Genomic DNA, 22,715 nt, shown 5'->3' with positions numbered 1-22,715 from the left:
CACATTAAAATCTGCCCTCTCTTACAGACGTCAGAGTATTTGCATGTATTTACAGTTAATGTCAGGGGTTGCAGTGATCTTACTTCTTCCAAAGGTTCTTTTCTTAAAGTCAGTCTGTTTATTTGTATGCTGGATGTGTCAAACTCTCCCTTGAAATATTGAACTTACTGACACATTCAGCCCACAGTCTTGTTCCATGCTCTCAGACATTTGTAAGTACCCATGTCTTAAATAGGATAAATAAAAAAGCTAATCACTCATTATTGCTGAAAGAGCTACTTTGTCTCAACAGACACCTGTCAATCATCCTCCGGGGGCTGATGATGCTGATGCTGGTGGGGCTTTGTGCAGGATCTAAAACTTGTGTAGTAGGGTATTGATCTCCATCTGACTCATGTGCCTGAGGATGCAGCCGTGGTCACATGGTCAGCACCACTCAATAATAATTAGTCTCTTTCCACTGTGGGTAAAAAGCCAGTCACCTCTTTATACAGGGGATTCAAGCCCAGGACTTAAGCACCAGTGCCACCAGCTGGTTCAATAGTAATTGACTCATTGACATGTGGAAGACTGACCTTCAATGTCCAGGTCATGCTCTATGAATTCCACATCAGTGATGTGTTTTTCCATCAAGACAAGGTCATTCATACAGATTGTGTGGAGTGAAACTGAAGGGAAGCTACAGATAGTTGGCACACACCTAAAAACTAAAAAGAAAAAGGTGAGAGCTAATAAAATTCATGCCTGATTAATGTCTAAATGTAGCATACAGTGTAGTATACAGTATTTATATGCTGCTTTTAAATCAGTTGACTGTATTTTGAGCTACAAAACCAGAATGTAAATCTAATTGGAATGTTAATTCATCAGAATTTAATTTTGTAATTTTATTTGAAGCATTTTCCAGCTACTACCTGCTTCCTTCTGAGAGAGCTGCTGATCTTTTACAGTGCAGTAGTAGATGCCTTGCTTCATTCATCTCTCACTAATCCCTCCCTAACTCAAGCTTGTTGCACAGACTGTATGACAAGTGGCCACAGTCAAGTAAATGCAATAGAAATTCGTATATTTCCCTGCTGTGCTGGGTGTAAACATGAGCAGCAGACCCCAACGACGGCAAACCCTGAAAATATCTGTACATTTGTGCTATGTCATATAGTGCGCAAATACATAGACACAAGTACACAGGCATGCATACGCGAACAGAGATGCATCCAGGCATGTTTGTATGAGCGCACATACACACGGATTATCATAGAAATTCTTATTCAAGGCAGATCAAACACTGATCCACTTGCATGCACAGTGTGCAGATTAAGGCTATCCCTTGCTGCAGGGGCTTAGTTGACATGTCTGTCTAAGCTCTGTATTCTTCACCTCCCTCTTTCCCCTTCATCTCCTGTTACTAACATGTCCAGCACCATAAAAAGCAATGACCAGCAGATGTGGCATGCTTCTGACCCACGTCCTGCCAGCAGCCATAAACATATCATTCTGAACATCGCAGTTTGGATCTTGCTCCCTTTTGCTTTCTGGAAACAGGTCCTGAACTCTTTTTACACCAGAGGGAACAAAAATCTTCTTAAAGCTGGCCGTTGTGCACATGACTAACCTGAATCTAATCTGTATGAAATGCTGGAGGAGTGTGTGTTATTCTCAATCATGGTGTCACAGCTGTGGCAAATCAGCTATGCAAGTTGGAGTTGGAGGACCAATTAGTTTCCTGGCCCCATAAGTGATCTTAAATAGTCCGTGCATGTTGTCATTGTGCAGCAAGCATGAGGGCTTGCATGCATGCAAGAAGTTTCACTGACAATGACTGTTGTAATGACTTGTAGACTGGCAGGGATCAATAGACATCGGTGATGCACATGCATCAGTGTACTCATGTAGTAGTTTAGTTAAAGTGTTATGCATGTCTGAGTTCAAAAGGCTGTTTTTTCTGGTAGTGTTAGTGAATATCATGTCTGTTATGTAAGAATCTGGTAGTTAAAGGGTTAGAGCTCAGGGCTGGGCCATATTACATGAAGGGAAGGGGTGGGAGAGAGAGAGAGAGGAAGTATGACAAAGGGGGTAGGGTTGAGAGAGCGTCACAGAGCAACATGGGGCAGTGAGCGAGAGGGAGCTGAGAGGTTAGGAGTTGCTACTTGGCAAGATAATCAGAGACAGGCCACTGAATCAGAGCTTGGTGCACAGCTGGTGTGACGGGTGAAGAGGCTGCAGGCTAACACTGAGTGGACAGACAGTGACAATGTGCAGCGAGTGTGGGATCTAATATGCTAGAGAATATTATCAACTCAATAAGCCAAGTATCTAACAGGAAACGTTTGGAGACTGCAGGTGGAGCACTGAGGTTTTTGACCTGAGGAGAATAACTGTAGGATGTTGCTTTTAAGTACACTTGGAGATAACTAATGTGTGAGCTGCATGTAACATTACAGGACAAAGATGAGAAAGAGGAGCAATTTTTTTTCATGTTGTAGATTTTATTGCATTTTCTGAATAATGTAACACCAGCAACCGCCTTTTGATTCTGCTTTTTCTCCAGAGGTAATCATATGGACTTGGATTTGTGGCATTCACCTGGTACATAGCACTGAATGGATGGTTAATGATGGAAAGGACTGCTCCTAAATACAATAAGTAAAGTGAACCTTGACTTGATGTAGCACCATCTATAGAAGATCCTGCATGTCTCCCTTGCATCCCTTGCACAAATGATACTACTGTGGAGTCCCATCACCAGCAAAGCAATATGGATTATAAACTCGTTAACCTGCCGCATCCTGCCAGGTTGGCAAACCTGTTGAGGCGTTTGAGCCATGTGGTCCACTAAGAGCATGGAGCCCGAGGAAGCACACACTCAGAGCAGCTTCCTCAGCAAGGTTGACGTGCCCGACCATGCTCACTACATTGTCGCCCTGTTCGTCTTTGTCATCGGAACACTGGGCATCACCGGCAATGCGCTGGTTATGTTCGCCTTCTACAGGTGGGTTGCATCAGTGGTTTTATTTTCCAGATTTTTAGTTATTGTGCTTGACTCTTTTTCAGTTTCATTTAACTGCAAAAAGCTCTTTCCGTTTTTAATGTGGGTGTCTCTTTTAATCAGAGTCCTGAGGAGGTGTTATAATGATTTAGAGATGTGATGATGTCACATATGTCTGAGTCATAATAAAATGCTGTGTTCTTTTTGTGAAGCATTTAGGAAGCAGGAAGCCTCTCAATCAAACTTCAGAGATTTTTGCTTTTTTGCTTCTTTAATTCAGTGCAGAGTGAGGATCGGTATTTGTCATGTCTTTTACTCTGTAGATGCTCTAACGGGGCTTACAAAAAGCTGGTGATTACCAGTGAAATAATCTTTGCCTTGTTGTGTCCTGGCAGAAAGATCATCTTAGTTCCAGGGCAATGAACATATGGGTGTTTATCACTGGAATAAATCTTTTTCATATCCTTGACAATAGATGTGAAATACAGTATGCAAAAAAGTATCAGGTTTTTAATATTATGAATCTTTTGCAGCCATTTTGGTACAAATATACTTTTGTATCAGTGTAAGCTAATGACAGATATAAGATCACAACTGATTTGGCTTATTCGTATACAGTTTCTTTTCTAATTTAAAATGTAAAAGTGTGTTTTTGCTTTGGTGACACTTGTGTCTGGTAAGGTGGCACAAATTACTCTGAAGAGGTCAAAACAGCAGCTATCTATATGATGAAAAATGAGTTGTCTATAAGCATAAACCGTTTAGTTAAATAGTTGTTTATTTGTCACTATAAATCAAAGGCACCTCCCTATGTAGAGTGGCGTGCAACAAGTACGTCAAGAAAAATGATTTTTAAATATTGAGCAGCATTGTGCAAGGTGACTCATAAACTGCAAACTTTCTTTGAGAAGTCAAAGGGAGTTTTATGTATTGTGTAATTTGGACCATCACTGACCTCTTATTGTGCTACTGACATTAACTGCGTTACAGAAACTGGGTCAGTAAGCGTGTGTGTGTGTGTGTGTGTGCGCGTGCGTGCGTGTGTGCACTCTGGAAATTGTCAGCAGCTTTTGTATTCCATCTGACCATCACCGTAGTTAGATTAGATTGGTTCTCTATTGTGTTGATGTGCTGAGAATTTGTGTTCCCTGAGTCAGATATGCACATAATATTATGGCTTCCAAGAATTCATCCACACTCAACACACACACACACACTCACACCCAAATACGCACACATTCGCGCACATGAATACACACAGAGCAAGCGAGGGGGATGTCACTCGATATGATGATTTTCTAAGAATTAAGTGAGTGCACAGAAGCACCCACAGAGTATATACACACCTCCAAACATATTCAGAGGCATAAGAAACCTGGTGTTGTTTTGTGTTAAATCAGGGAGCAGCACTTCTTTTCAGGAGACACAGAAACAGAGTTTAATCGATGAAGAGCTGTGGAGGTAGACAGCAGGTCAATACGCTGCTTAATAAAGCTGGTATGAACACAGGTTCACACAGAGTTGAGCAGTTCAGCAAAGAGCTCACATCTGATTAATGCTGACAATTTAATGCCGCTGTGTCCTGTGAGTTATGCGTTTGGACAAGACACAAGTAACTGAGACATGTAAGTTAAGTATATGTCCTCATTCCTTCCCCTAAAGAAGATTAGCGTCGTATTATTTATTGGTTAAATTATGAAGCTATAAAACAGCATATGCAGCATTCCTTCATGTTGTGTCTTTTTTACATTATTTAATGATGTATTGACTGTATACTAATAGTCATACTGTGGCACAGATGAACTAAGTGTCAAAACAAAATGTATTACTACAACTAAACATTCTCCTAAAAAAAAAAACAACAAACAAACAAAAAGAAAAACCCAACAAAGAACAAACAAAAAGCAAAACTGTGTACATTGTTCACACATGACCATAAAACTTCCCTTCCTTTCCCCGTGTGTGTAGTAACAAGAAGCTCCGGAAACTGCCAAACTACCTCATCATGAACCTGGCAGTCAGTGATTTCCTCATGGCTTTCACACAGTCCCCCATCTTCTTCATCAACTGTCTCTACAAGGAATGGGTGTTTGGAGAGATGGGTAATTCTCCTTGTTGTCTTGTAATGCAATGCAATCAAAGCACTCAAACATCTTTAAATCAAAGAGACACTTAAGATGAAATTGTATCTTGATTTTGTTGCTGCTGCTGCTGAATCATTTATTTGTTTGTAGGCTGTAAGATGTACGCATTCTGCGGCGCTTTATTCGGCATCGCCTCCATGATAAACCTCCTGGCCATCTCTATCGACCGCTACATGGTTATCACCAAACCTCTTCAGGCCGTACACTGGAGCTCCAAACGAAGGACCACCGTGGCCATCTTCATGGTCTGGCTTTACTCTCTGGCTTGGAGTCTGGCTCCTCTAGTTGGCTGGAGTGAGTTCCCTCTACACCTGAAGTTCATTAATATACTGTTTACTCCATGTGAGAGTTAAACAGCAGCAGAAAAAATGAACCATTGCTGGTTCCCAGCTGTTGAAAAACTGATGCAGAGATTACTGTTATTTATCTCCAGTTATATACCTGCTGTTACACAGTTCACCTCTGATATTAATCTGCTGCCCCACAGACATTATATCAAAGCAAGAAGAAAGCCTGATCAAACAGCATGCAGAACCCAGTGTTGTTTTACCTGATATCTTACTTCCTATGATTTATTATTTCTAATGCGTTTTCATTCTTTTAGGCTCCTACATCCCAGAGGGCCTGATGACATCTTGTACGTGGGATTATGTTTCACACACACTGGCAAATAGGAGCTACACGATGATGCTGTGCTGTTTTGTTTTCTTCATTCCACTGGGAATCATTTTTTACTGCTATCTCTTAATGTTTCTGGCTATACGCAAAACGAGCAGGTACTATTTCATACTTACATAGGTGGAAATACACTAAATAGGACACCTGACAGCTAAGACAGCTTGTCTTTATGGACTTTGCTTTGTGCACTGGGGAACAGTCATTCTGGATTACAAAAGTATAGTATTGTCCAAAATGTCTGAATTCTCTAACAAGGAGGTGTGTTCCAATATTTTTGTCTATGTAGTGTATGTGAAATATTAGTTGGGAAAAAAATATATCCTTTATAAAATCCAGAAAAACATAGCATTTTGTGGTTTAGCTGTCTCTGTAACCGACCACTCTGCCCTGCTTCCACAGGGAAGTGGAACGACTGGGTACTCAGGTGAGGAAATCCACTCTGATCCAACAGAAGTCCATCAGGAGCGAGTGGAAGCTGGCAAAGATCGCCTTCGTTGTCATTGTGGTTTATGTCCTGTCCTGGTCACCGTATGCCTGTGTCACATTGATTTCCTGGGCAGGGTAAGACTGTTTCTACTGTGAATTTTCTACTGTTGTACATTTTTATATCGATAATAAGACTCCTGTTATGTTGTGATCAGTGTTCTCAACAAATTTTAACACACGCGTTTACTGTTGTGCAATATAACCAGGATGAGCTCAGTATATGTACAGGAAATACTGCACACTCAGTAGTGAGAAGTTTGTATAATCACAAACTATTTACCTGGTATGTGTGATAATATCTGCATGTCATCGGTATCGGACGATAAAAGCTTTAAAATGAACATTCCTGGTGATATTAGAGGCTGATAATATGACGCTTTTAGTCACCTCCACGCAACACAAACATTTGGACAAACATTTGGACACCTGGAAAAACATCGCATGTCTGCATCTGATAGTAGCAGACATAATAATGTGTTGATTCCACTACATGAGAGACTTGATGTTCTCTGCAGTGAGGCGGAATGAAAAAATATGTGCATAATTTGGTATCAGCATCGACAACCGGCCAAAATGACCAAAATGAATTTAGAAACCGACCAAAAATCAAACCACACACTTATTTACAATTACCACAATCACGATGTTTACACGTCTTAGATCCCCAACACACAAACAAGGAGAAGGGGAGGTATTCTTCTTTTACTTGGAACCTTGTGTAACTTTGAGGTCACACTGTTGATGTTTTGCCTCTCGCTTCAGCAGTGTGCTCCACATCATCACACGCCAAATGTGCTTTCCAGTAAATTTTACATGGAGAAACTCAACAGAGCCGTTGAGGGGATACATGTGTAGTTTGGTTTTTCCTCGGCCTGATGTAGCTTAAACAGTCACAAACTTTACCGTAACACAAATACAGTATGCAGACGGTGTCATCTCGCACTGCATTGTACTGCATTACATCAGGGCTAAATCAAATCACGTTTCTAACAGCCTGCTGCTTTAAAACACCCAATGATTCACTTCACTGAGGCGACCCACGTTCAGCAGATATACAGACACTCTGAATTAGAGGGTGGATGGAGGGATGGATGGATGTGCTGGCAATTTTGGATAAAACTTTTCCCCAAAATGGCGTTTAATGTGTCATTATATAATCTTGTGTCAGCTAGAGGCCAAGTACCCCTGGATGAGTGGCAGACAACAGACGGTGAAGTTGCTCATATGTCCTCTGCTTATCCAACCTATCACACCATTCACTAAACCACATGTCTCTTCTGGGACATACAGTAGGGTAGGGTGTAGTTACATAACTGTGAAATCACATCTTTTCCCTGCTTATTCACAGGGGAAAGGTAGCCTTGCACACACACACACACACGATCAGATGGATTTAACCAACCATCTGTGGCAGCTGGCACATTTTGGCTAATCCCTGACCCAGTATGCCCCCTTCATTATGTTACAAAATATATGAAGAGATAAAGGGAACTTTTGAAGGCCTGTTGTCACGCTCAAACAAAAGATTACAAGATGGACATGAAGAAGGTTTTTTTTCTGTTTTTCTGTCCCGTTCAGGCATGCCAACATTTTGTCACCATACTCCAAGGCTGTCCCTGCAATCATAGCAAAAGCCTCCACCATCTACAATCCTTTCATCTATGCCATCATACACAACAAATACAGGTAAATTACCTTCACTGTCTTTGCAGGTTTTGTGTTGCCGTCGTGCTCTATCTTCTTGTGTTCCAAGTCATAGTTCATCATATGATTCTGACCCTGTCTCTCCCCGTTGTTGTGTGATTCATTAGGATGACTCTGGCAGAAAAGTTTCCCTGCCTTCGCTTCCTGTCACCCACTCCTCGAAAGGAATGCATCTCCTCCTCCATCAGCGAGTCCTCCTTCAGGGACTCCATCATTAGCAGACAGTCCACAGCATCGAGGACTCACTTTATTTCACCTTGTACTGACATGGTATTTTTTTCCCTGCATACTTTACCTGTACTTTTTACCTGTATTTTGTCACTCTATAAAAACAAGAATTCTGTGCAGCCCCTTTGAGTCTGAATATGGGAGATTTTACACTCTCTTCACAACAATCTGTGAAGAAGGCTGCATACTTGTTCTCTATGTTCTGAGATGTTATCTGTCTTCTTTATCAATGAACAATATATATCTAATCTTTATTTCCGTGTATACTATATAGACAGAAGTACTGGGACACCTGACCGTTACACCAACAGGGACTTTAATGACATTGCACTCTAACAGCTTTGCAGCTATAGCAGCTCTCACTCTTCTGGGAAGATTTTCCACAAGATTTTGGAGTGTTTCTGTGGGAATTTTTGCCCATTCAGGCATTCAGCATTCGTGAGGTCAGACACTGGCATTGAACCAAAAGGCCTGGCTCACAATCTCCGTTCCAGTTCATCCTACAGGTGTTGGATGGGGTTGAGGTCAGGGCTCTGTGTGGGCCAGTCAAGTTCTTCCACGTCAAACTCATCCAGCCTGTCTGCATGCCTTTATGGAGCTTTGCTTTGTGCACTGGGGCACAGTCATGCCACACTGGAAATAAGCAACCGAGTCCAACCCCTGATAAACAGCTGCATCCCAATACTTTTGTCAATGTAGTGTAGTCACCCGATGATGTAGGAGCTCCACAGGGAGCTGTGCTTTCTCCCTTCCTCTATTGTAATTTCCCAGTTATAGGACTAATAAAGGATTATCTTATTTTAAGGATTATCTTATCTTATCTTTCTTTGAGACATGTCCAGCAGCATTGCAGCAAATGTGAACCTTCCAAATCTTGAACATCATCTTATGCAGCTGTCAAAACTTATTTTTTTTCATTCTGGTTCTTTAGTTTCTTGACAAATTTAAGACATACTTTCAGAGGAACTTGTTCATGTTAAAATTTTCAATATAAGATAAATTATATGCTGGTCTGAGCTGAACCGAATGAAACTTTTTCAGTTTTGTTCAGTTTACGTCACATTAGTTCTGTTCTGTTGTGCAGGTATTAAGGGATGTAGAGATGGAGTCTTTGGGCAGGAAGTCGGCTGATTCCTTCAGGAGCATGTCATCTTACGGTCAGTCTTACAGGGGCAGGTCCTGTAAGAAACGATTAGAGCACGACACCACCGAGACCCGCAAAGCCATGAAGGTGAGAAAACACAGTGTGAAAAAAGTGTGAAATCATTATGGATGAAACTCCTAGTCTTTTCCCTCCCTCCATGTGTGCTTAGAGGTGTTTGGATCAGGCTAATTTTATTTTCCAGCATGTTTTCATATATTCATATTTTGTAAATGATTTTGTTTTTGTGTGTTTGTGTTGTTTTTTTTTTGTTGTTTATTTTGTTTTTTTTTTATATCGTCAGCATCCATCTACCATGAATGAGTCATCACACACTTGTGAGCATGAACTGGTTTCCAGCTCTCTCACCATCGCCACTCTTCCCCTACTAGTTCTTACCAGGAAACGCAGCCAGAGTCTGACCAATGAGATTTCAGGTGCAGAGGAGGAGAAAGGCAGCATCAGTGATAAACTGAGCAGCCACAGAAGCGACTCTTTCCATTCCCTGAATTTTGGAAAAATCCCATCCACTGATCCCAGGTCACCTCAGGGTGTCCCACGCATAATCGTCATCAGTCCCACGTCTGAAAGCGGCCTCTTCAACTACGACCGTGTCTGCTCAGAGGAGAGCGTTGAGGCGATGGAGGACAACGTTTTTGTCAGCCTAAACTTCTCATCTGAAGTCTTTGAGGCAGTGGAGCTTCTCTCCTGACCAGTTGGACTTTACTGGACAATAATCACCAATGTATTCTTTTCCCCTCAATATTTATAAGAATTATTTAATATTATTTATTAAAAAATCAGGCCACAGAGCACAACATACCCTATCTACAGACTCGGACTGGTTTTGGATATGCATTCATCTACTCAAATTAATATCTTTGAGCTCCATGACTCCTGTAAATTAAAGTTAAGTCACTCTGTTGCTTCTGCAGCTGGAGTGCCAAAGAGCGGTCGGTGTGGCAAATGAAACAATATGACCTGGTTTTGGTATGCAGTGTGTTTGTCAGACTTTGCAGGAACAAGGATGCCCTGAGGGGGCAGCAGGGGTTGAAACATATTTTTGTTAGATCCCTCAAAAATGACAAATATAACAACATATTTTCATGAGCTTAGGGCGCAAGTTTGACAGACCGGATTCTTACTTTAGCTCTTCAAATTAAAGTCCAGAAAAAGTTTTAAGCTGAAATATTTTTAGTTCATTTGGACTGGGGACTGTAGAGGGGAGATTTAAACGTGAAATTAGATCAGTTTATTTAGGGTTATTGTTGTTCTGCCTTTTGTATGTGTAAAAATATTACATGATTGACAGAAAATCGACAGAAAAATGTTGATGTATCCATCGTAATGAGAAAAAGTTCAAAAATAATCCCAAAAAGCAACAATTTTTTCATGAGGAAAAGTCAACAAAGCTGAAGCTGAAAGTTTGTGAGTTTGTTCTCAGAGTGTAGAAAATATACACGTACATGCATACATACGTTGTATATATGCATGTATGTGTATACTATGTAGTTGATTGTATGTATGTACATTGTGGTAGTAGTTCCTTTAGGCAGTATGGACCCCTCCAGCCTTTCAGTGGCAGGGACTTTTTTTTGTGGTGATTTTTAATATGTTCTGTTCATTATGTTGACATTATGCTTTGTGACAAATGTTCCACTGTTCCCTTAAACTATTCCTATACATAGAAAAAAATCTTATATTATTTTTACTGTTTTGTTGCTTGTGAATATTACATTACACATAGTGTGTGCTTCAAAAACCCATTACAGGAAGTTCACACCAGTAAAGTAGGTTTATATGCACATATGACCAAAGATGTTTACTGAAGGCTGTGGGGGTTTTTTATGGATTGTCAGTTTATTGCACTTTTACAAACCCATCCTTTCTTTTCAGACATACAACAGAATCCCTCCAGTTAAACGAGCTCCTCTGGTTCTTAACTGGTTAATTATTCCTAATTATTGTAATCCTTCCAGTAAGACTAATTTGCAGCACACAGTGGCAATTAATGCAAGTAGAACAGTAACTATTTTGCCAGTGTGGCACCCTGACTTGTGAACTACATTTGGTGTAATGTCTGTATCATCTGTGTTTTAACATTTGATACTTGCACGTCTGTTGTTACATGGGGCTGATTAAACATTGTGAATCCACCTTTTGGCACATTTCTATCAATCTTAAATGAGAACACAAGGTTATAGTTTTGTTTCACAACAACTAACGATGGCCATCTTGGATAACTGGCATTATGACACCAGACTCACATCACCTGTTAACACTACAGCTACAGTATAGAACATTTGAATCTATAACATCTCACATTGGGGGCATTACAGTTGTAAGGTAAGGCCCTGTTTGACATAAGTAAGCTTGCAAATATAATGATTAAACATAATTGGCTCCAATAATTAATCTGAACTACAAACTATATATATGGCCCTTATATATAGTACGTTATACCACCCTAAAACAGCACAAGCAAGAGTGTTGGATGAATACTTGCTTTCCTATTGGCTACTCGACCTTCATCCTGAGCTAAGCCAACACAACAAAGCCATCTCTGCCATCTACTGGTGAAAATGGGCATAGAATGTGAGTTTAACAAAATGATGGTGTGAAGCGTTTAATTAGTAAAAAAGCTGTAAGAAATGACCTGCACTCACACTCACATCAACAATTTAGCATTGTTAACATTATCAGTCAACGGGCCCCTTTTGCCAGCAATTAAAACAAACACCTCACAAACTGATCATATTCATTTTTATTTATGCACAAGAAAGTTTTTTTTTGTTGTTTTTTTTTTTTACTATATTTTCATGTATTAGGACAATTGTGTGACGTGATGTTCATGCCAAACTGATTTTTATGATACAGCTTTTATTCAAGATACTGTTTAATGTTGTTTCATGTACTTCCTACGGTTATTTCAAATGACATTACAATAAATAGCCACTAGAGGGATGTAGTGAATCATATTATTTTGCTGTGAGTTGACCTAATGTAGAAGTTGGTGCAGAATCTTTCTTTCTATCTTTCTTTCTTGGATGAGTTATTTTAGAAATTAAAGAGAAAGATAAGAACAGAATGTCACATTAACAGTATTTAAGGAATATTGTAAATACAGTATGATTCTGGTTTAAGATGCATCTGTCAAATATGCTGACAACTTAATCTGACCCTGTAAGAAGAAGAATAAGAATCAGCTTTACTGGCAGTATATATATTTTTACATGCACACGCTGAATATTTCCTCTGCATTTTACCCATCCTTGGTTGAACACACATGCAACACCCGGTAAATTGCATGCAGTGAAACACACAAGAGGATTGAGCTGCCACTATCAGACACCCAGTGAGCAAATTGGGGGTTAAGTGCCTTGCTGAAGGGCACATCAGTCAGCTAATGGGCTAAAACATCATACATTATTATGTTATCACACATCATCGTCCTGACAGGCAGGAAACTTCTTATTGTGTATCTGTGCTTTTCTGACCATACACACCAACGACAGACATATGTGCATGAGTATACAGTATGTTTGAAGGTGTGTGTGTGTGTGAGAGAGAGAGAGAGACAGAGAGAGAGAGAGAGATTACATTATCATGCAGGGAAGGTGCACTGAAACTCAGGCTGCTCCCAACTGAAACTGGAGGCACACAGTAACCAGTTAACAAGCATAACAGGCCTCTGATGTAAGTCATGTAAGTCATACCTGGCAGGAGACTCTGCTGGGAGCGGCCACTTTCATCATACTGACAAGCCCATCGTGCTCTGTATTCACAGACCCCAGGAAAAAAATAATTACAATTCTGGATAGTCCTTGCAGTTAAATTGATATGATAATATTTTTTGGCCAGGTCAGCCACCCTTACTCCTAATATTTCCTTGTTTCAAAACAGCGATGATAATGAAGAACACCAGGAGCAAGTGCCAGAATTTGAGTTTTCATTAAAACAATATATTTTAATAATTTAATAGCACACAAGGCCAAATTACCTCAGAGGTTATCATTTAATCAGTTATTTTTTCAGTTTTAATGAATCTTCTTTTATAGCTCAACCAAAAAGAGACACAAAGACACCACATGTTATTATGTCGCTCACTGCTGACCCTGTTCGTAACCTGTACCGACACCGTTATCTTCACTTCATCCTTCCCTCTTCTGCTTCCCTCTGTGTGTGTGGACAGACCCCGTCCTCAGTGAAACACACACTCACACAGTGTAAGACAGGATGTTGCTGCTGTGAGTGACAGCAAAAAGCAGCGTCAAAGACTTTCTTCGCTGAAATGACAAATAAATTTAGTAATTCATAGAAATAAAATAATTAAAAATAGTTTCTTGGGGGTTGGTGAAGCAATTGGGAAACACTGGAGGTGTAGGAGTGTGTGTGTGAGTGGGGGGTGGAGTAGTATTGATGTTTTGTCATGCTTTAGTCTGTGCTGAATGGATGGAGCAGATGCTTTGATCTCCCCTTGAGACCCTGCTGACACTGAGCTCTGTCCCGGTCACTGATATATGTGCAACAGTGGCAAGTGTGTACACACACACACACACACACACATCCCACAGCACTGGATTAAACTTAAGTTGAGGTTCAAATTGCGATCACTTCTTCCTTCATCAGTTCTTTAGCATCACTTTATTCTCTTCTTGCCATCATTCTGTGATCTTATCTGTTCTACTTCATCTCTTTCTCTTTATATCCTGTCTTCCTGTCTCCTCTCAGTTCCTGTAGTCAACACAGGCCAGCTGCCGTCTTCGAGAAAGGAAAGAAGTGAATCACTGGAAAGGCACTGAAGTTTACTCAGAGCACTAAAAATGTGGCGTGCATGCGTGCGTGTGTTTCATTTCGTTGTCTTGTTTATGCTTCTGGGTTTATGGTCTCATATTAGCCAAAAAGGGATATAAAGCACACCATTCGTGCATAATTCACTATCCACCAAAGCCTATGTCATGACACTGAGGCTGATGTGTTTAATGAATACAATCTGGGTGAGGTGTATCTATCATTAAGAGTCACGTCAAGCTGTCAAGTCAGAAGACTGTAGGCAGTATCACACAACAGTCCAGTCATTACAGAACATATTATGAGGGGAAATTCATATTGGCCACACTGCCATGGTTTAAATGATATTTACCTCCAAACCAGACGACAGCTTTGTCCCGTATACCACATTAATGATATAAAATACTCTCTAACCACCATTCAAAATCAGAAAGCAAAATGTTTTCCTCAAGATTTATTAATTTATTTTTTAGTTCTTCTGGAGCTGATTTTTTTTAAGTTGCCGTTCCATTTCTGTGGTACTGCGGACTGTAGGAAAAACATGTCCATCGCTGCCCACATTGTAGCACCATACACAAAGTCAAGCCGATGTCATTGTGTATGTGAGATGATTTATATGTAAATGAAAGTCTTTAAATACGATGAAGCACAGCTCGTGGAAAAAACCCAATTGCCCCACGGAGACAAACTCACAAGCAGCAATTCAACACGAAGCAGTGGGAAAATTAGAGCAGAAAATACATTTTCCCTATTTTGAACTTGTTGTTGTTGCTTTGTGTGTTTCACTGCATGTAATTTGCCAGGTGTTGCATGTGTGTTCAACCAAGGATGGGTTAAATGCAGAAGACAAATTCAGTGTGTGTATATATACTGCCAATAAAGCTGATTCTTCTTCATCAGCACCCTGACCAAGTGACTAGCTTCACATTAGCTGATAGCAGCTGCTAGCCGTCTGCTGTCAGAGGAGGAAAAAAAAAACAAGTAGGCAGGCAGTTAGCTTGTTATTCCCCATCAAATCTTAAAAGTCTGCAAAAATTAACAGCGTAATACTGGTGGCTCAAACGTGATCATTACCGAATTAAAACTAGCTTTGGACCATAAGTAAAGCAAGAGCACAGGGACATACTGTCATACTCTTGCTCCACTTAAATGTCTACAGACAAACTGCACCATATTATGTAGCTCCTAATCTATTGAGGAAAGAATACAAAATTATATAAATATAGTATCCAAAATGGAGTCTGTTGCTGAAGAAAAGCTCAGAGTTCATCCTCTGGGGAGCATGAATTTGCTCAGTAAAGTTCATGACAGTGAACTCATTAGATTTGGATTTATTGTATAAAAATGCAAATTTATGCCTGAGGGTGGTGCTAGAAAAAAAGGATGGGTGGGTGTTTATTACTGTGTTTCCAAACAGTGGGAGGGAGGAGCAATTGAGAGCAGCTGATCCCAAAAGTCTTAAGTGGTGGATGGTCTGGGTGTACTCAGTGTAATGTTTGTCTCAGAGGCAACATTAAACCCAGACTTGACTCAAACATTAAGCACTTGTGTGGACATTTGTGGTCTGTGAGTAAGTGTGTGTGTGTGTGTGTGTGTGTGTGTGTGCACCTGTGCGTTCATGTCTCTGCACAGCTCAAGCCAGAATTCTGTGCGTTTATCTTTCTGAGGATGGACAATTGTCTGGTCTGAGCTATCTGTCTCCCAGTGTGCTTGTCTGTCTATCTCTGTCTGTCTGCTTGGCTGGCAAACAGGGAGGAATATTTTCCACTGTGAAAGCAAGCAGTTATTAGCAGCGACTGAGCTCAGGCAGGAGATACAGCGTTCTGATAATAAACTCATCTCTCTAGGTTTCAGGCATGCTTTCACCAATTCTGTGTCTCATGACAAGATCTGTGAATCTTACTAGTAACTTGTGAGTTTGTTGGGTTATGTATTGTGTTTTTCCCCAGAGGTGGTCATACCGGATTCTTTACATTTTTAATTCCCCATGTTTTCGCTGGAACATGCAAAGGGCTTAGTTTCCTTGGCCAGAACAATGGAAAATTCTAATTCTTTTAAATCTGTTTTTTACATTTCATGCAATAACCTGTAATTGGGGAAACAGTCTGTAAACTGTGAAAAGCTTCCGAGTCTTGGTCTGTCTCGTGTCTCTGTACGTGTCCCGGCTGATAAGCATTAATTTCCACCCAAATTTTTGTTGGTGTGGAAAGCTAATTTTCATCCTCTGGACAGGGAAGCATTTCTACCGACTGCGTTAGATAAAACGTTAGGAAAGAAAAGGTTACTACAGTAATGTACCTCTGACTGTGCAGTATTTACAGAGCTGGGTCGGGGGATTAGTTAGGCTTATATCAGTCTGGAGGGGTCAGACTGATTAGACGAGTTGCAGACAAATACTCCTCCCAACATAAGCGACCATTCGTTTATGTTATGTTTGTCTACCTGTAGATAAGTGTGTGTACATGTAAGTGAAAGTACACAGAGTGTTTTTTTAGGGAAGCACATTGTCCACCAGACAGGCTTTATATCTATATAAATAGATATATATCTATTTATATCTATATTTGCTTTGTTATGACCTTGGAAAAATTGTGTTTTATCCTTAAATGAACATTTTAGTATATTTTTACCGGTTTAACAGAATAATCAAATCATGTTCAGAACTTGCTAACTATATATAAAATTAAATTATATTTTATATTAGACATATTACGCATTGGATTTACAGGAATTATACTCTTCAGACTGCAGCTGCTGTCTTGACCTGAAACGCATGTTTTATACATGAAAGAGAATGTATGTATGCCATGTCCCTCCAGGTTGTGTGTGTGTGTGTGTGTGTGTGTGTGGGCAGCAGACAGACTAGGGGGCGGGTGTCCCCCTTTAATTCACGTGGCTGATGCATTAAATGTCATTTAGGGTGGCAGATTGTCATACCATTAAGGGGTGGAGCTTGTGTCAGTGTGATTGTGAGCATGTGTGTTTGGCTGGGGGCTGCTAAGCTGTGATCATTAAGCACATGGAGAGGTGAGCATATGGGGTTTGGAACAGACCATTTAACAGGACAAAGGAGTGGCAGGGTGTCTGAGGTATAGCACACTCTCTATTGTTAGTGTTTGATATCATTATCCTGTGGCCTATAAATCTCCTTTGTTCCTTCAGTTGCAGTTTTTGGCCTTTGGCCATTTTTGACAAGTCAAGCAATTGATCAAAAGTCTTAAGACAGTGGAATAGGCAAGGAGGGCTTATAGTTTAGAAATTATATCTTCATGGGAAAAGTACTCTTGTCACATGAGACACTGAGACACAAATCAAGCACAGTTTACATTTTTTTTTAATCCATTTATGATTTTTAATTGAGCAAATTAGTCTTTTGGTTTTTTCTTTGGTTATTGCATTTGTCCTCATTAGGTGGACAAACCTGTCTTTACATGACCTTGTCATCTTTCAGTTTCTTTCAAAGTACGCCTTAAAGTGGTCATCCTAAAACATTTTTTTGTGTGGTTCTCTTAATATTTGTGTGTGATCCTGTGAGAAAGCATCTTTTTTCAGTAAAACCCATAAGCCATATTTTTAAAAGTATTTAAACAGGTCAAACTAGTTCATCCATTGACTCTAAACCATCGTAATATTATTGCCCCAGTGGGTCATTTTACATAGTCAACCCTGAAAAGACTGAAGAAGCACCCTGGAACAGAAGGTTAAGCCCTCTGTGGAGACGATCTGTGCATATGGTGCACTGTTGCTTTTCTTTCTGTCAGAGCTCAAAACTTTGAACAAGTTTATATTAAAGTAGGAAATTATATCATATTAATGCAATGCAATGTTCTTATAGCACAGCATAAACTAAAGGATGACTTTTGACTTTAACTTCAGCTTAAATCATTTCCTAATGTTGATCCAGTATTTTAGTTGCAAAACATTAGCCATAACTCAAAAACAATGCCTGTAATCTCTCTGATCTTTTCCTTAACATTAAGTGAATTGTTTATGGTTGCCTAAGATTTTAAGACACTGGGCCGCTCTGCACCTGATTTCCTGTTGTTCTCTGTTTACTTTGGATACCCCTGACCTTGTAGCAGGATGCAACATGAACAAGGATTAACTGATCAGCAGTGTGAGTGATTTTTAATGAATTTAACAGCAGACAACTGTTGGCATCAGCTTTGTTTCTGCAGGGGCCAGCAAGTCTGAGAAAGTTTGGGTCCCGTGGTTTTCACCATAGCATCAAACAACGCTAACCAGGGCTCAGTCATTATCCATCTTTTTTCCTCATATAAAGTGCTTTTAGTCCTTTTTACAACAGGAACAAGCAACCTTCTGCGCTGTAGCGTTGAATAAACACCGTGCCTTTTGTAATTACATTTGCTGTAAAATCTAAGTTAGCTCAAGACCCCTCCGGCTCTGCAGCGGAAACAGGGTTAATGTCTCCGCTCCTCCCAGGATTTGCTTTGCTATTGTTAAACCTGGCTGTCCGTCTGTGTCAGATACGCTGTGGGAACGTTCATTAGCAGGTGATGAAGAGCATCCTGTGTTTGTGCGAGTGACTGTTTAATCTGCTCATTCTGTGCATCCATCATGATGTAATCTTTCTAAAAGTGTTAGAGGCAGGTTAATTGTAACTCATGGTGCAAAGGCCAAATGTTAGTCTGTTTCCTTCCCTCTCTTGTCTCTTCAGGTTAATCCTATGTGCACTTTCTCTCTCTGAATCTTTTTGTTTTCATCTCTCTTGAAGATTATCCAGCCACCTTTCTCTCCTCTACGTTTATGTCCAAGTTTGCTCTTTCGTGGGAAATCAGTATTTCGGCTGTGAACTCATTGACCTGCTATAACTAGAGCTGTAGTGAACAAAGCGCAGGACTGTGACTTGGCAAGATATACTGTGTGTGTGTGTGTGTGTGTGTGTGTGTGGTAAGGGCCAAGAAAGAAATGAGATGTTTAATTGAGCTGCAATTCTATCACTTTAAATACAAAGACAATATTGATCTGTCTGGGCTAGAAAAGGGGAACGGATAAACGCAGTGATGGTGCAGATGGAGACGAACTGCCTGCTGTCTAGACAAGAAATAACAAGGAAACTGATAAATAAACAAGACAGAACAGAAGGGTTGTGATTGTTTTCATACATCAAACAAAATTCATTTATTGTATTGACAGGTTAGGCTTGGCCCTTTCATTTTTAAAGGTGATTAGTGTTTGACAAAGGAACAATGGGATGCTAATTTAAAATGTTAAAATTGACTTCTTAAGAACATTTCAAATTTGGTATCCAATAGTTCCTTTGTGCGCTGAATGTGATCCAGCTGATGACTTAGAGTCTCGTGGTTGGGGCATCAGACGCTGATCCTGAGCTTGTATCCGATCACCATGGACTCACTTCATCACTCAAAGGTAACCTTTGAGAGACCTTTTCATTGCGGCCTTTGGGATGTGTTCTCGCGCCGTGATCTGGTTACGGCTGGTTCCACCTCAGATGAAGCTGCCTGCAGCACTGAGTCCATGTTCCCAAAATATCCGGATGAAAGATAAACTGTCCCCTCTCCCATGCCTCCACTCCCTCCCCTTGTCATTTTCTCTGTGTGCGGTGCTCCCACACTCTTTTCCTTAATCCTCCCCCATTCACCCCCCCTTTTCTTCTCCCCCCTCATTTTTTTTTTCTGAGTGTTGTCTCCTCCCATCCCCTAATCTCCCCCTTCATATCACCCTCTTCATTTCTCCTCCTCTTCTGTGTTATGTTCACTCCACCCATGGATGATTCCCCTCCTCTTTCTCCTCCTTCTCTCCTCCCAACCTTGCCTCTACCCGTGCGTCCTCTCTCCTCCCTGTTCTTCTCTCCCCCTCCTCCACCTTTCCCCTCCCCTCTGTCATTAGCTGGTATATAAGAGCATTGCATCCCCCTTTACCTCTCTCACACACAGTGTGGGTTTGCTGGGAAGGGGATAGCAGAGGGGAAACCAGGGATTACATTGTCTACCTGCCTGTGAAGGAAATATTTTCCTCTCTGGATTTTCCATTAACGAGGTATAGTCTTTCCATTCACACAGTAATAGCTCTAAATAGAAGGAAATGGGCTGCAGCTATATTAAGGTTATCTATGTAATTGTCAGGATGGTATTGTTAGTGGCGCTGAACTGCTACAGCACAGTTTAGTCTGGTGAGATAGGGATCATGTTTAATTTTTGCACATGTGTGTTTATATTTCCACCTGCTTACAAGTGTGCAGCCAGTTGTCTAATGACATTTTCTACCATGAAAATGTATTTTGAATATGTACAGTTTTTTAAGTGGCTGTAACTTAAGCGTTTGTTTCGATAATATATATTTTTTGAAATTTTGTGTTTCCCATCCTTTCCATGTGCATTGTCATCTTAAACCCTCCTGTTCCTCGTTTGAGCATCCATCTCTCAATCTTTCTTTTCACTTCCTTTTGTCTTATGTAGCCATACATTAACCAATCAAATGAATGGTTTTCTTTCATATCCTCTCCCAGATCTTGGAACCGCATCTTAAAGGGAGCCGTAGCATTTCTGACCCAAATTCTTGCCCATCATCACAACCCAGTGACATCATCGTTATTATCACCTGAGCTGCAACATATTTTCCAACCATAAACGTCAACACTTGTCAGACTCATCAACACCAAACGTATTTGACATCATCGACCATGAGCAGCACCTACAACGTCACTCTCTTAGGCCCCGCCCCCTGGGGCTTCAGACTGCAGGGTGGGAAGGACTTCAACATGCCCCTCACCATCTCCAGGGTAAGACTAAAACACACACAGTTTTGTTTCCATCGCTTTTTGGGAGGCATTACATAGACTTACATTCATTTCCTGGAGGTTTACCCAAACCGTAACCATAACCATTACTTGGTCAACCCTAACACTTACCCAACCTAATCTCAGCCTAACAACCTTCTTTTCCCTGAACTTTAAGATCATGGGGGCTTGGGATTTTGCCCCATACAAATAATGCAAGCTCACAATGTGAGTATTACACCTTCTGCATGTCCACACACACACACACCCAACAGACATGTTTATTGCATGTCCATCCTGGGAAACGGATCCCTTTTCTGTTCCATTCTTACCTTGTTAAAGCAGCATGTTATTCTGTAGAGGTCGCAAAGCCCTTTGAGGAAATTTGCAGTCTGTGATGTTTGGCTGTATGGTTAAATAAAACAAATAAAACACATGGTGATAGGTCCACTTCAACACACTTTTTAGTGTTATTTATTATCCAATAACAGCACGTCCCTGTTTTATCTCGACACACACATATACACATACTCATTCATCACAGTTCAGCCAGTAGAACTGCATCCCTGTAATGTCATATGGCTGATAAGTGATTAAAAAGATGAAAACTGTTTTCCATACTTCCTTCCTTCCCTCCTCCCCCCTTTCCCTCATACGCCTCTCCATCTTTTCACCACCTCGCTGCACTTCTAGTGTCTCCTTGACACAACCCCCACCACCATGCTTGCGATAGCTCAACTGAATCATATGCCATCTGTCATGTATTTACCACACAGGAAAGCTTTTCTCACTCTCTATGCATTCCACTTGTCCGTAGTGAAAGCGCAGCAATCAGAGCTCTGGCACACAAATCTTGGCTTCGGTCCCTGTTGCTTGAACAAGTTACTTGATGGTCCTTTGGTTTCATTGCCTTTCAGTGTCTACTCATAACATTACCTCTTATTGCCCTCCCAGTCATCCATTCATTCACACAAACACAATATGTTTGATCGTCATTTTAACTACAATATAATCCCAAAACATCATAAATATTTTTCTAGGTTTTCTCAAGCTTCTGATCCATTCTGCTGGCACAGAGGCTTCATTGGCACTCATACAAAATACAGTGACACACACACACACACATCACTAACACTGGCAGTGTACAGACTTATGGCAACGTGAGACTGATGATGAATGGCTTGCCAGGTCCTGTGCCAAACCCCCTTGGGGCCCCGTCGGGTTGCCATGTTTGTATTATTACTTTGAATGTGATACTTTTCCCACTAACTGAAGCCATGTGAATTTTTACCACAGTTGTGTATTTGTGTGTGTGTGTGTTTGTGTTTGTGTCTGGGAGTGTATGCACGGACTCAAAAAGATGCTATCTGAGAGAAAAAAAACACAGAAGGCAAAAATAGGAAAAGAAAGCGAGAAAAAGAAAACGAGTTTAAATTATATGAAGGCAGCTCTGTGTACACAATTTGGATTCATGACGTGGATTCTGTCACAAATGAAATTGTGTTGAAAATATTCTGCATTGCAAACACTGTCTTCTAAATAAATCATGTTGATGCAAAAAAATATTGATGTTGGTCAGTGGAGGTTTTCTCATACCCAGAGATGCTGGCAGTAACTAAAGTATAATTGTCTCAGCAGCCCACTCTGACCTTTACTGCAGTATCACAATGACAGTTTTATGGTTTGAGGTTTCAAGACTTTGGCAGGAGTGTGAGTAGCCTGAGAACTGGTGCAGTTTTGGGTGCTGAATGTTTCTCAGGTCTGCTGAAGACCCTGTAGTCTACAGAAGGTGGACAA

The 22,715-nt window shown here is 40.6% G+C and overlaps 2 protein-coding genes across 6 annotated transcripts in view; both read left to right on the top strand.

Moving 5' to 3' along the window:
- Positions 1–1,847: 1,847 nt before the first annotated feature.
- On the top strand, positions 1,848–11,511 carry opn4xb (opsin 4xb). The gene is made up of 9 exons (XM_046386336.1): positions 1,848–2,989; positions 4,955–5,088; positions 5,221–5,424; positions 5,735–5,906; positions 6,208–6,369; positions 7,873–7,980; positions 8,106–8,268; positions 9,311–9,457; positions 9,672–11,511. The coding sequence occupies exons 1-9, from the start codon at positions 2,823–2,825 to the stop codon at positions 10,077–10,079; spliced, it is 1,665 nt and encodes a 554-aa protein (XP_046242292.1). The 5' UTR covers positions 1,848–2,822; the 3' UTR covers positions 10,080–11,511.
- Positions 11,512–20,033: 8,522 nt separating this feature from the next.
- pdlim5a (PDZ and LIM domain 5a) overlaps positions 20,034–22,715 on the top strand; it is a 54,788-nt gene continuing 52,106 nt past the window's right edge. For all 5 annotated transcript variants that reach the window (XM_046387565.1, XM_046387564.1, XM_046387566.1 and 2 more), the window contains exons 1-2: positions 20,034–20,179; positions 20,649–20,921. In XM_046387565.1, the coding sequence (XP_046243521.1) occupies positions 20,823–20,921 (99 nt within the window). In that variant the 5' untranslated portion in view covers positions 20,034–20,179; positions 20,649–20,822. The remainder of the gene's footprint in view (positions 20,180–20,648; positions 20,922–22,715) is intronic.

Source organism: Scatophagus argus, chromosome 4 (genome assembly GCF_020382885.2).
Source record: "Scatophagus argus isolate fScaArg1 chromosome 4, fScaArg1.pri, whole genome shotgun sequence".
NCBI lineage: Eukaryota > Metazoa > Chordata > Actinopteri > Scatophagidae > Scatophagus > Scatophagus argus.
This window is presented reverse-complemented; position numbering and strand designations above follow the sequence as displayed.

Bases quoted from the DNA above. Each gene is read 5' to 3' on its own strand.
- opn4xb (XM_046386336.1), top strand. From the start codon at position 2,823: ATGTGGTCCACTAAGAGCATGGAGCCCGAGGAAGCACACACTCAGAGC. The intron at 5,089-5,220 runs GTAATTCTCCTT...ATTTGTTTGTAG, and splicing joins ATGGGTGTTTGGAGAGATGG to GCTGTAAGATGTACGCATTC. The intron at 5,425-5,734 runs GTGAGTTCCCTC...TCATTCTTTTAG, and splicing joins GGCTCCTCTAGTTGGCTGGA to GCTCCTACATCCCAGAGGGC.